This window comes from Taudactylus pleione, unplaced genomic scaffold, assembly GCF_031769625.1.
Source record: "Taudactylus pleione unplaced genomic scaffold, aTauple2 ptg000620l, whole genome shotgun sequence".
NCBI classification, from domain to species: Eukaryota; Metazoa; Chordata; class Amphibia; order Anura; family Myobatrachidae; genus Taudactylus; species Taudactylus pleione.
This window is the reverse complement of record NW_028285022.1, coordinates 971,715-986,944: the sequence shown is the minus strand read 5'-3', so window position 1 is coordinate 986,944 and position 15,230 is coordinate 971,715. Positions and strand designations below refer to the sequence as shown.

Here is a 15,230-nt window from a genome sequence, read left to right as displayed (position 1 = left end):
AGTCTCGGTATCGCCTGCCTAGTGAAGTGGAATCTAGACGGGATTTGGAACCGGGGACACACTACCTCCATCAATTGTCTAAATCCCACTGCACTAATGGCGGATACCGGAAGCACGTCTAACACCAACATAGCAGTCAAGGCCTCAGTTATACATTTTGCTTCAGGATGACTGCTGTCGTCCTTCATCCTCCTCGCTAAGGACTGTTGGAGGGTCAATTGTTTAGTAAAAGTAGTGGTGTTCCTACTTCCTCTCTGGGATGATGAACAACTCCCAACAGCAGCAACAGCAGGAGGCGTAGCAATGCAGGATCCTCCGGAGGAATCCCGGATAGGAGAGTCAGTCATGCCAGTGACATGGCCTGCAGGACTACTTCCGATCCTGACTAAGGAGGAAATTGACGAGGAGGGAGTTGACGGTGTGGTTTGCAGGCACTTGGATACAACAGGACAACGGGATTTAGGTGTCCCTGGACTGCTTACGGTCTTAGCCAAAGTTTCTGAACTTGACAGTAACTTATTATGAACACGCTGCAGGTGCTGTATAAGGGAGGATGTTCCTAGGTGGTTAACGTCCCGACCCCTACTTATTCCACCTTTACATATGGTACATATGGCAAGACAGTTGTTGTCCGGATTTGGATAGAAATATTGCCAGACCAAAGAGGTGGAATGTTTGGTCTTCTGCCCAGGCATGACCGTGATGGGCTTTTTCATCCCACGGACAACAACTGTCTCCCCCGGAGCCTGATTTAAACAAACCACATCACCATCAGAATCCTCCTCGCCAACTTCCTCCTCAGCGCCAGCTACACCAGTATCCTCATCCTGGTGTACTTCAACAGTGACATCTTCAATTTGCATATCAGCAAGTGGACTGTGGGTGCTCCTTTCAGCACTTGCAGGAGGCGTGCAAATGGTGGAAAGAGCCACCTCTTCCCGTCCAGTGCTGGGAAGGTCAGGCATCGCAACCACCACCACACTTGGACTCTCCTTGGGGATTTGTGATATCTTCTTAGAAAGCACAGTTCTTCGCTGTGCTTTTGCCAGCTTAACTCTTTTGATTTTTTTAGTGGGAGGAGGGCTTCCATCATCATGTGAAGCTGAACCACTAGTCATGAACATACTAGGGATCGACCTTAGCCGTTCCTTGCCACTCCGTGTCGTAAATGGCATATTGGCAAGTTTACGTTTCTCTTCAGATGATTTAAATGTTTTTTTCAAGGTCATTTTCCTGAACTTTGTCATTTGGGATTGTATGTGCCCTCTACTATGACATTGGGCATCGGCCTTGGCAGACGACGTTGATGGCATGTTATCGTCTATGTCATGACTAGTGGCAGCAGCTTCAGCACTAGGAGGAAGTGGTTCTTGATCTTTCTCTATTTTATTTTTATCGGAGAAAGTTTGGTCCTCCATTTATGTTATATCGATTTGATATATACGTGCAGCTAAACACAGAAAATATTTTTTTTATTTTTGCTGGAGAGTAGTGCACTTTGTGGGTTACAGCACCCTTTAAGAAATGACCCAGCCGGCTCTTTACTTATGGGACACAGGCGCACGCTTGGCGCTGCTCCTTTGTTGATGCACGTGCGGCTACTGCGCACACAATTCACAAACACAGAAAAAATATTTTGTTATTTGGTTTGGACTGGAGTGTACTTTGGGGGTTACAGCACCCTTTAACGGTCAAGCCAGCCGGCCCTTTACTTATGACACAGGCGCACGCTTGGCACTACTTTGTTGATGCACGTGCGGCTACTGCGCACACAATTCACAAACACAGAAAATATATATTTTTTTGGTTTGGACTGGAGAGTACTTTGGGGGTTACAGCACCCTTTAACGGTCAAGCCAGCCGGCCCTTTACTTATGACACAGGCGCACGCTTGGCACTACTTTGTTGATGCACGTGCGGCTACTGCGCACACAATTCACAAACACAGAAAATATATTATTTTTTTAGCACTTGGGGGGAGCACCCCTGATGGACAGAGCACCCCCTGGACAACACTACAGCACTCCTTTAGGACTGGGACACTGCACAGGACTTTGGAGTGGACACAGCCCCTATGGAGAACTGACTGCACAACACAGTCCAGCCAGCCCCTATGGACTTTGAAGTAGTGGACAACAGCAGCACAGCGCAGCACAACACTACTCTGCACTACACTACACAGCCCAGCCAGCCCTAACTCCCACCCTCCCTCTTCACTGTCCACATCCGAGTGAGAAAATGGCGCAGACGCGGGTATCTTATATAGGATCCAAAACCCGCGAGACCCGGAAGGTGGGATGATGACGTTTTGCCTCGATTTCAGATCCGAGTCAGGCGGGAAAAGTCGAGCCTGACTCGGATCGGGGTGGCTCGGGGGGGTTCGGATTTCAGAAATCCGAACCCGCTCACCCCTAATAATAATACATACTGTATCTCAATTTCTTGCTATTGCCCCTCTCCCTGATGTCACAGTGAGATAATTATACATACTGTACCTCAGTTTCTTGCTATTACCCCTCTCCCTGATGTCACAGTGAGATAATAATACATACTATACCTCAGTTTCTTGCTATTACCCCTCTCCCTGATGTCACAGTGAGATAATAATACATACTGTACCTCAGTTTCTTGCTCTTGCCCCTCTCCGTGATGTCACAGTGATATAATATATACTGTACCTCAGTTTCTTGCTATTGCCCTTCTCCCTGATAGAGTGATATAATACATACTGTACCTCAGTTTTTGCTATTGCCCCTCTCCCTGATATCACAGTGATATAATACATACTATACCTCAGTTTCTTGCTATTACCCCTCTCCCTGATATCAGAGTGATATAATACATACTGTACCTCAGTTTCTTGCTATTGCCCCTCTCCCTGATGTCACAGTGATATAATAATACATACTGTACCTCAGTATCTTGCTATTGCCCCTCTCCCTGATATCACAGTGATATAATAATACATACTATACCTCAGTTTATTGCTATTGCCCCTCTCCCTGATGTCACAGTGAGATAATAATACATACTGTACCTCAGTTTCTTGCTCTTGCCCCTCTCCGTGATGTCACAGTGATATAATATATACTGTACCTCAGTTTCTTGCTCTTGCCCCTCTCCGTGATGTCACAGTGATATAATATATACTGTACCTCAGTTTCTTGCTATTGCCCCTCTCCCTGATATCACAGTGATATAATAATACATACTGTACCTCAGTTTTTGCTATTGCCCCTCTCCCTGATATCACAGTGATATAATAATACATACTATACCTCAGTTTCTTGCTATTACCCCTCTCCCTGATATCAGAGTGATATAATACATACTGTACCTCAGTTTCTTGCTATTGCCCCTCTCCCTGATATCACAGTGATATAATAATACATATTGTACCTCAGTTTTTGCTATTGCCCCTCTCCCTGATATCACAGTGATATAATAATACATACTATACCTCAGTTTCTTGCTATTACCCCTCTCCCTGATATCACAGTGAGATAATAATACATACTATACCTCAGTTTCTTGCTATTGCCCCTCTCCCTGATGTCACAGTGAGATAATAATACATACTATACCTCAGTTTCTTGCTCTTGCCCCTCTCCGTGATGTCACAGTGATATAATATATACTGTACCTCAGTTTCTTGCTATTGCCCCTCTCCCTGATGTCACAGTGAGATAATAATACATACTGTACCTCAGTTTTTGCTATTGCCCCTCTCCCTGATATCACAGTGATATAATACATACTATACCTCAGTTTCTTGCTATTGCCCCTCTCCCTGATGTCACAGTGAGATTATAATACATACTGTACCTTAGTTTCTTGCTATTGCCCCTCTCCGTGATGTCACAGTGAGATAATAATACATACTGTACCTTAGTTTCTTGCTATTGCCCCTCTCCCTGATGTCACAGTGATATAATAATACATACTGTACCTCAGTTTCTTGCTCTTGCCCCTCTCCCTGATGTCACAGTGAGATAATTATACATACTGTACCTCAGTTTCTTGCTATTACCCCTCTCCCTGATGTCACAGTGAGATAATAATACATACTATACCTCAGTTTCTTGCTATTACCCCTCTCCCTGATGTCACAGTGAGATAATAATACATACTGTACCTCAGTTTCTTGCTCTTGCCCCTCTCCGTGATGTCACAGTGATATAATATATACTGTACCTCAGTTTCTTGCTATTGCCCTTCTCCCTGATGTCACAGTGAGATAATATATACTGTACCTCAGTTTTTGCTATTGCCCCTCTCCCTGATATCACAGTGATATAATAATACATACTATACCTCAGTTTCTTGCTCTTGCCCCTCTCCGTGATGTCACAGTGATATAATATATACTGTACCTCAGTTTCTTGCTATTGCCCCTCTCCCTGATGTCACAGTGAGATAATAATACATACTGTACCTCAGTTTTTGCTATTGCCCCTCTCCCTGATATCACAGTGATATAATACATACTGTACCTCAGTTTCTTGCTATTGCCCTTCTCCCTGATGTCACAGTGAGATAATATATACTGTACCTCAGTTTTTGCTATTGCCCCTCTCCCTGATATCACAGTGATATAATAATACATACTATACCTCAGTTTCTTGCTCTTGCCCCTCTCCGTGATGTCACAGTGATATAATATATACTGTACCTCAGTTTCTTGCTATTGCCCCTCTCCCTGATGTCACAGTGAGATAATAATACATACTGTACCTCAGTTTTTGCTATTGCCCCTCTCCCTGATATCACAGTGATATAATACATACTATACCTCAGTTTCTTGCTATTGCCCCTCTCCCTGATGTCACAGTGAGATTATAATACATACTGTACCTTAGTTTCTTGCTATTGCCCCTCTCCGTGATGTCACAGTGAGATAATAATACATACTGTACCTTAGTTTCTTGCTATTGCCCCTCTCCCTGATGTCACAGTGATATAATAATACATACTGTACCTCAGTTTCTTGCTCTTGCCCCTCTCCCTGATGTCACAGTGATATAATATATACTGTACCTTAGTTTCTTGCTATTGCCCCTCTCCCTGATATCACAGTGATATAATAATACATACTGTACCTCAGTTTCTTGCTCTTGCCCCTCTCCGTGATGTCACAGTGATATAATAATACATACTGTACCTCAGTTTTTGCTATTGCCCCTCTCCCTGATATCACAGTGATATAATACATACTATACCTCAGTTTCTTGCTATTGCCCCTCTCCCTGATATCACAGTGATATAATATATACATACTGTACCTCAGTTTCTTGCTAGGTCACTACGCCATACAACATTGAAAACACAATCCATATTCATGCCGTCGTTTTTTCATGATTTTGGAATGAACAAACAAAAATTCTGAATTTGTTTTTGTCCTCATAGTTTATACACTGGGCCTCATTCAGCAAGGATCACAGCTGCAAATATGCACACAATCCGCCGATTATTGCGCACTGTACATATATCGCAGTGCGTGTACCAGCCATTGCGATCGGGACAGTGATCACACAGGCTACGCATAGCAGAGTGACTGACAGGAAGTGCAGTTTGTGGGTGGTGACAGGGGAGTGGTTTTGCGAACACAGGCGTGTCAGTGCGTTTCAACGCCGTTGCAGGGGCGTGCATAAATGATCCACTGCGATGCCATACGCAGCCTGAGGCCTGATAGCGTGCATGGCTCTTAGCAAGTTCTGAGTAAGGTCAGAGCTTGTGTAACAGTGATATACTCGTCATATTGCTAAGTATTACGGATGTGAGACAAGGTAAAGTGGGCGTCCTTATGTGAGGCTGCGATCGCAATGCATTTGCATATCACCACTGATATTAGCAACTACGCTGTGTGCGCATTAGCAGAATAGCAATCCGTAGTGAATCAGGTCCAAGGAGTATATTCCTGCACACAAATCTCTAAACTTTCAAATGTCAGAGGGGCGCCCTGTGTACCACCATGCGATAAAACACCTTCTTAATAAATTATATGAAATAAAGACACAGAGACATGAGATTTGGCTGAATAATTAGTTAGCAATTTAATTTAATACTCATTAGATAATTTTAATAATGTGAACTGATTGAAGATATGGTGGCAAAGAAAGGACGGCAACATGCAGCACAGACATGCAGCTTACCCCAGACACGCAGCGCACAGACACGCAGCGCACAGACACGCAGCGCACAGACATACAGCTTACCCCAGACATGCAGCGCACAGACACGCAGCTTACCCCAGACATGCAGCACACAGACATGCAGCTTACCCCAGACATGCAGCACACAGACACGCAGCACACAGACATGCAGCTTATCCCAGACATGCAGCAACACTGACACGCAGCAACACACACGCAGCGCACAGACACGCAGCTCACAGACACGCAGCGCACAGACACGCAGCGCACAGACACGCAGTGCACAGACACGCAGCGCACAGACACGCAGCGCACAGACACGCAGCGCACAGACACGCAGCGCACAGACACGCAGCGCACAGACATGCAGCACAGATACGCAGCACACAGACATGCAGCACACAGACATGCAGCACACAGATGTAGCGCACAGACACGCAGCACACAGACACGCAGCACACAGACACGCATACCAATCGGACACCGCCTAAGGTGCAGAGCAACCGGTAACTAAACAACTGTCAACAAAAGGAATCCACTCAGCCCTCTAACATGACTACCCACCCGGAAGGGTGATCCAGCGAACTTAACGAGCCAAAGAGGGTGAGCGCACATAAAGTCTATAATACCACAACTGAAAGCTATTTGCACCCCAAGTGCCGACCTGCCGTTCTTTCCCGCCATAACAACAGCCAACTACAGACAATCCCACTGAATCCACACAGGGAGGGAGGGAGGGAGTGAGGGAGCGAGCAAGGGACCGAGGGAGGGAGGGAGCAAGGGACCGAGGGAGGGAGGGAGCAAGGGAGCGAGGGAGGGAGGGAGGGAGCGAGGTAGGGAGGGAGGGAGCGAGGGAGGGAGGAAGCGAGGGAGGGAGGGAGCGAGGAGGGAGCGAGGGAGGGAGCGAGGAGGGAGCGAGGGAGGGAGCGAGGGAGGGAGCGAGGGAGCGAGGGAGGGAGGGAGCGAGGGAGGGAGCGAGGGAGGGAGGGAGGGAGCGAGGGAGGGAGGGAGGGAGGGAGCGAGGGAAGGAGGGAGGAAGCGAGGGAGGAAGCGAGGGAGGGAGGGAGCGAGGGAGGGAGGGAGCGAGGGAGGGAGGAAGCGAGGTAGGTGAGGGAGCGAGGGAGGGAGCGAGGGAGAGAGGGAGCGAGCGAGGGAGGGAGGGAGCAAGGTAGGGAGCGAGGGAGGGAGGGAGCGAGCGAGGGAGGGAGCGAGGGAGCGAGGGAGGGAGCGAGGGAGGGAGCAAGGGAGGGAGCGAGGGAGGGAGGGAGCGAGGGAGGGAGCGAGGGAGGGAGCGAGGGAGGGAGCGAGGGAGGGAGCGAGGGAGGGAGCGAGGGAGGGAGCGAGGGAGGGAGCGAGGGAGGGAGCGAGGGAGGGAGCGAGGGAGGGAGCGAGGGAGGGAGGGAGTGAGGGAGGGAGTGAGGGAGGGAGCGAGGGAGGGAGCGAGGGAGGGAGCGAGGGAGGGAGGGAGCGAGGGAGGGAGGGAGCGAGGGAGGGAGCAAGGGAGGGAGCAAGGGAGGGAGCGAGCGAGGGAGCGAGCGAGGGAGGGAGCGAGGGAGGGAGCGAGGGAGGGAGGGAGGGAGCAAGGTAGGGAGCGAGGGAGGGAGGGAGCGAGCGAGGGAGGGAGCGAGGGAGCGAGGGAGGGAGCGAGGGAGGGAGCAAGGGAGGGAGCGAGCGAGGGAGCGAGGGAGAGAGGGAGCGAGCGAGGGAGGGAGGGAGCAAGGTAGGGAGCGAGGGAGGGAGGGAGCGAGCGAGGGAGGGAGCGAGGGAGGGAGGGAGGGAGCGAGGGAGGGAGCAAGGGAGGGAGCGAGGGAGGGAGGGAGGGAGGGAGGGAGCGAGGGAGGGAGCGAGGGAGGGAGCGAGGGAGGGAGCGAGGGAGGGAGCGAGGGAGGGAGCGAGGGAGGGAGCGAGGGAGGGAGCGAGGGAGGGAGCGAGGGAGGGAGGGAGTGAGGGAGGGAGTGAGGGAGGGAGCGAGGGAGGGAGCGAGGGAGGGAGGGAGGGAGGGAGCGAGGGAGGGAGGGAGCGAGGGAGGGAGCAAGGGAGGGAGCAAGGGAGGGAGCGAGCGAGGGAGCGAGCGAGGGAGGGAGCGAGGGAGGGAGCGAGGGAGGGAGCGAGGGAGGGAGCGAGGGAGGGAGCGAGGGAGGGAGCGAGGGAGCGAGGGAGGGAGCGAGGGAGCGAGGGAGGGAGCGAGGGAGGGAGGAAGCGAGGGAGGGAGGAAGCGAGGGAGCGAGGGAGGAAGCGAGGGAGCGAGGGAGGGAGGGAGGGAGCGAGGGAGGGAGCGAGGGAGGGAGCGAGGGAGGGAGCGAGGGAGGGAGCGAGGGAGGAAGCGAGGGAGCGAGGGAGGGAGCGAGGGAGGGAGCGAGGGAGGGAGCAAGGGAGGGAGCAAGGGAGGGAGGGAGGGAGCAAGGGAGGGAGGGAGGGAGCGAGGGAGCGAGGGAGGGAGGGAGCGAGGGAGGGAGGGAGCGAGGGAGGGAGGGAGGGAGGGAGGGAGGGAGGGAGGGAGCGAGGGAGGGAGGGAGGGAGGGAGGGAGCGAGGGAGGGAGGGAGCGAGGGAGGGAGGGAGCGAGGGAGCAAGCGAGCGAGGGAGGGGGGGAGCGAGGGAGGGAGCGAGGGAAGACAGGAACAAAAGAGGCTTAGTCACAGCCTCACATACCAAGCTTAGACACACCCACCTATCCTAATAGGGAAAACTAAGTCACATGGTGTTACCCAAGCTAGCCCCCAGACTCAAAATTTAACCCACACCGATCTCATGCAATCACTGTTTGTTTACAGTATGTACAGACACAACCATTACATCTTTATTATAAGTATAGATAATAATATATTTCTTGCACTTTAAAAAAGAAAAATAGGACAATGCAATTAGCCACTAATTAGTGAGGAGTTTCTGCATCTTAGTAAAAAAAATAATTAAATATTTGAAAGCAAAAAAGTGAAAAATGTAATCTGAAAAGTAAAAGTTCTTCCAAAATGAACCCGGAATATGTTAATAATTCAAAGGAATTCAGCAGGACTGTGGTCTCATGGCAAGGGGCGTGGGAACTGTCTCGCTAAAGTCTCTGAGACAGGTGTGCAGCTATATACCAGGGACCAGGGATGCAGCTATATACCAGGTGTGCAGCTATATACCAGGGACCAGGGGTGCAGCTATATACCAGGGACCAGGGGTGCAGCTATATACCAGCGACCAGGGGTGCAGCTATATACCAGGGACGCAGCTATACACCAGGGACCAGGGGTGCAGCTATACACCAGGGACCAGGGGTGCAGCTATACACCAGGGACCAGGGGTGCAGCTATACACCAGGGACCAGGGGTGCAGCTATACACCAGGGACCAGGGGTGCAGCTATACACCAGGGACCAGGGGTGCAGCTATACACCAGGGACCAGGGGTGCAGCTATATACCAGGGACCAGGGGTGCAGCTATATACCAGGGACCAGGGGTGCAGCTAAATACCAGGGGTGCAGCTATATACCAGCGACCAGGGGTGCAGCTATATACCAGGGACGCAGCTATATACCAGGGACCAGGGGTGCAGCTATATACCAGGGACGCAGCTATATACCAGGGGTGCAGCTATATACCAGCGACCAGGGGTGCAGCTATACACCAGGGACCAGGGGTGCAGCTATACACCAGCGACCAGGGGTGCAGCTATATACCAGGGACCAGGGGTGCAGCTAAATACCAGCGACCAGGGGTGCAGCTAAATACCAGCGACCAGGGGTGCAGCTAAATACCAGGGGTGCAGCTATATACCAGCGACCAGGGGTGCAGCTATATACCAGGGACGCAGCTATATACCAGGGACCAGGGGTGCAGCTATATACCAGGGACGCAGCTATATACCAGGGGTGCAGCTATATACCAGGGGTGCAGCTATATACCAGCGACCAGGGGTGCAGCTATACACCAGCGACCAGGGGTGCAGCTATACACCAGCGACCAGGGGTGCAGCTATACACCAGCGACCAGGGGTGCAGCTATACACCAGCGACCAGGGGTGCAGCTATATACCAGCGACCAGGGGTGCAGCTATATACCAGCGACCAGGGGTGCAGCTATATACCAGCGACCAGGGGTGCAGCTATATACCAGCGACCAGGGGTGCAGCTATATACCAGGGACCAGGGGTGCAGCTATATACCAGGGGTGCAGCTATATACCAGGGACCAGGGGTGCAGCTATACACCAGGGACCAGGGGTGCAGCTATACACCAGGGACCAGGGGTGCAGCTATATACCAGGGACCAGGGGTGCAGCTATATACCAGCGACCAGGGGTGCAGCTATATACCAGCGACCAGGGGTGCAGCTATATACCAGGGAACAGGGGTGCAGCTATATACCAGCAACCAGGGGTGCAGCTATATACCAGTGACCAGGGGTGCAGCTATATACCAGGGACCAGGGATGAAGCTATATACCAGGGGTGCAGCTATATACCAGGGACCAGGGGTGCAGCTATATACCAGTGACCAGGGATGCAGCTATATACCAGGGGTGCAGCTATATACCAGGGGTGCAGCTATATACTAGGGACCAGGGGTGCAGCTATACACCAGGGACCAGGGGTGCAGCTATACACCAGGGACCAGGGGTGCAGCTATATACCAGGGACCAAGGGTGCAGCTATATACCAGTGACCAGGGGTGCAGCTATATACCAGGGGTGCAGCTATATACCAGGGGTGCAGCTATACAACCAGCAGCAGCAGTGGCAACGCGTCCTCCCAGCAGCCCCCTCCCCAGCCTGGGGTTAGCACTGCGGTAACACTCTGCGGTCCCTGGATGGGATCCTGCCAGGGAGTCACTGGCTGCACAATGAGGAATCGGTGAGAGCTGCTACCAGCGGCAGCCGGAGATTTGTTACCAGCCATGGCTTCAGCGCCGCAAGCCGATAACATTCATTTTGTTTCTTATTGGCTGCTGCCGTCACACGTGACAGACACGAGACATGACAGCGGCCAGCGGCGCTGTTTAGGCGTACCTAGCGTCTTCTTGGATGTCCCCGAAATCTCCCGATTGCCCGCTGTTGACTGGTCGATGAAGTCAACGCTTTGACCAGCACTTATCTACAGTATATATGTAATTTGTGAAATATTGGATTTGCGCCCTGAGACGCTGACTTTTAATGAACTGATAGATATAAGAGAAAAGGTTCCTAAATACATGTAATAATTGTGCGAATGAATGACGACTTGACTGTTTTGGTTGTTCTTGCACTTAGGGCCCGATTCAGAGCCGCTCGCAAGCGGCCCGATGGTTGCCCCCTGCGCACACGCCGCGTCCGGCGTGCGCGAGTCCCGCTGTGCTACTGAAGTTCAGTTGCTACGGGTCTCGCTACAAGACGGGGCGGCTGTCGATGGTGAGTGACATCTCGCCCCGTTTTGTAGGAAGGTAATGGGGGTGGCTGCACCAAAGCAAGCGTTCCCTTAGGAACGCCTGCCGTTTGTAGGGAGGTCTTACTGACATCACTAGTGATGTCAGCATTGGACTTCCTGCTCTATTAGAATATGAAGTCCACTCGGCCTTGCGGCAGCTAGACCCTACCCCAGGGTCTCGTCGCAAGCCCGATGGTCACGATTATCGCGACGGTCTCCTAGCCGCTTGCACAAGCTGTGCGTGGTCAGCCACAGCTTTGCAAGTGGCCGGAGAAAAAAAAAAACGCCCACATTCAGAGCGAGCGGCTCCGATGAGGTCCTTAGTGTTTCCTTTCTGCATTATTATATCAGCAATGAGTCCACGTATATAATTTTATTTCTAGCAGGATTGATGGCAGATAAAGTCCCTGTGTTTACAGTCCCTACTTTTATTCAATCAGACAGTTTCTAGATAGGTAGTATAAGCATAATAACAGCACGTTTTCCATGCACCATTTTCTCGTAATGTTCCCATCTGAGTTACCAAGGGAAAGAAATGGGAGAGCTAAGCTCTGGAAAGTGTTATAGTGCATACACAGGGTCAGATAATGGTGCATGCACACGGTCAGATAATGGTGCATACACACGGTCAGATAATGGTGCATACACACGGTCAGATAATGGTGCATACACAGGGTCAGATAATGGTGCATACACACGGTCAGATATTGGTGCATGCACACGGTCAGATATTGGTGCATACACAGGGTCAGATAATGGTGCATGCACACGGTCAGATAATGGTGCATACACACGGTCAGATAATGGTGCAGACACACGGTCAGATAATGGTGCACACAGACGGTCAGATATTGGTGCATGCACACGGTCAGATAATGGTGCATACACACGGTCAGATAATGGTGCACACACACGGTCAGATATTGGTGCATACACACGGTCAGATAATGGTGCATACACACGGTCAGATAATGGTGCACACACACGGTCAGATATTGGTGCACACACACGGTCAGATATTGGTGCACACACACGGTCAGATAATGGTGCACACACACGGTCAGATATTGGTGCATACACACGGTCAGATAATGGTGCATACACACGGTCAGATAATGGTGCACACACACGGTCAGATATTGGTGCACACACACGGTCAGATATTGGTGCATACACACGGTCAGATAATGGTGCACACACACGGTCAGATATTGGTGCATACACACGGTCAGATAATGGTGCATACACACGGTCAGATAATGGTGCACACACACGGTCAGATATTGGTGCACACACACGGTCAGATATTGGTGCACACACACGGTCAGATAATGGTGCACACACACGGTCAGATATTGGTGCATACACACGGTCAGATAATGGTGCATACACACGGTCAGATAATGGTGCACACACACGGTCAGATATTGGTGCACACACACGGTCAGATATTGGTGCATACACAGGGTCAGATATTGGTGCATGCACACGGTCAGATGATGTACAGTAGGGCGGCACCTAGAGATTGTTCACTTACTATGAATGTGCCCCAGTTTACATACACCTCGTACACTTCATTCAGCGCAGTAGGACAATAAATCAGCTGGACGATCCCATAGCATCACACTATAAGGATCAGTGATCCCATGTGGGGCCGTGGAATGGATGATCCCTCAGTATCACACTATAAGGATCAGTGATCCCATGTGGGGCCGTGGAATGGATGATCCCTCAGTATCACACTATAAGGATCAGTGATCCCATGTGGGGCCGTGGAATGGATGATCCCTCAGTATCACACTATAAGGATCAGTGATCCCATGTGGGGCCGTGGAATGGATGATCCCTCAGTATCACACTATAAGGATCAGTGATCCCATGTGGGGCCGTGGAATGGATGATCCCTCAGTATCACACTATAAGGATCAGTGATCCCATGTGGGGCCGTGGAATGGATGATCCCTCAGTATCACACTATAAGGATCAGTGATCCCATGTGGGGCCGTGGAATGGATCATCCCACAGTATCACACTATAAGGATCAGTAATCCCATGTGGGGCCGTGGAATGGATGATCCCGCAGTATTATACTATAAGGATCAGTGATCCCATGTGGGGCCGTGGAATGGATGATCCCGCAGTATTATACTATAAGGATCAGTGATTCCATGTGGGTCCGTGAAATGGATGATCCCTCAGTATCACACTATAAGGATCAGTGATCCCATGTGGGGCCGTGGAATGGATGATCCCTCAGTATCACACTATAAGGATCAGTGATCCCATGTGGGGCCGTGGAATGGACGATCCCGCAGTATTATACTATAAGGACCAGTGATCCCATGTGGGGCCGTGGAATGGATGATCCCGCAGTATCACACTATAAGGATCAGTAATCCCATGTGGGGCCGTGGAATGGATGATCCCGCAGTATCATACTATTAGGATCAGTGATCCCATGTGGGGCCGTGGAATGGATGATCCCGCAGTATTACACTATAAGGATCAGTGATCCCATGTGGGTCCGTGGAATGGATGATCCCTCAGTATCACACTATAAGGATCAGTGATCCCATGTGGGTCCGTGGAATGGATGATCCCTCAGTATCACACTATAAGGATCAGTGATCCCATGTGGGGCCGTGGAATGGATGATCCCTCAGTATCACACTATAAGGATCAGTGATCCCATGTGGGGCCGTGGAATGGATGATGGCTTCTTACCGCTCGCACTGGTCCTCTGTCCTCTGGAAGCCGCTTGGACATGCTGCAACATAAGACGATGTCATGAGAAATGCCCACAATGCATTGCACTAGTCGGTGACTACACTACATGGTACAGTAGCTGCGTGACATTGGTATTGCCGATGGGCTTATGTGGACATATTGGGCCTGATTCGGAGTCAGACGCTGCGCCATATATGGCCACATATAGTGAATCGGGGTCAGGTGAGTGTTGGCTGCGTCTCTCCTGGCGTGAAATGGGCGTTTCTGGACGGCAATGTTACGTTTACAGCCAAAAGTTCCGCCTCGCGGGAGTATCGTGGGTGTGATGTAATGGATCAGGTGCTGATTGAGGCTGCGGATGGCGACGCTGGGGGCGGTCCCACGTGAAGCTGTGTCGATTCTCGCATTAGCATAATGTAGTAAATCAGATTTCCAGTACAGATAGTCAGAATCAGGCCCATAGTATACAGACTGACAGCGGCTCCCTGTAGGTGGGTGATCACGTACATACAGTACGGCACCGGCCCGCTCACACACCGCCTAACAATCGCCCTAACCGTCCCCATCCTCAGAGGAGGCTGAGAGAACTGACGTTCATGTAACTAGTAACAGGGACACACGCGTGTTATCTTATGTGACCAGCTCAGGCCATGTGACATATAGGTCAGTGCTGCACGTATGTTCCCTGCTCAGGCCATGTGACGTGTAGGTCAGTACTGCACGTATGTTCTCTGCTAAGGCCATGTAACATTTAGGTCAGTACTGCACGTATGTTCCCTGCTCAGGCCATGTGACATTTAGGTCAGTACTGCACGTATGTTCCCTGCTCAGGCCATGTGACGTGTAGGTCAGTACTGCACGTATGTTCTCTGCTAAGGCCATGTGACATGTAGGTCAGTGCTGCACATATGTTCCCTGCTCAGGCCATGTGACGTGTAGGTTAGTGCTGCACGTATGTTCCCTGC

General features: G+C 51.0%; 1 protein-coding gene across 1 annotated transcript in view; it reads right to left on the bottom strand.

Annotated features, from left to right (window-relative positions):
* Positions 1 to 14,240: 14,240 nt before the first annotated feature.
* The window catches only part of LOC148479330 (uncharacterized), a 212,260-nt gene continuing 211,270 nt past the window's right edge, over positions 14,241 to 15,230 (bottom strand). The window contains exon 25 of the mRNA XM_088454607.1: positions 14,241 to 14,305. Coding sequence (XP_088310733.1) covers positions 14,259 to 14,305 — 47 coding nt within the window. The 3' untranslated portion in view covers positions 14,241 to 14,258. The remainder of the gene's footprint in view (positions 14,306 to 15,230) is intronic.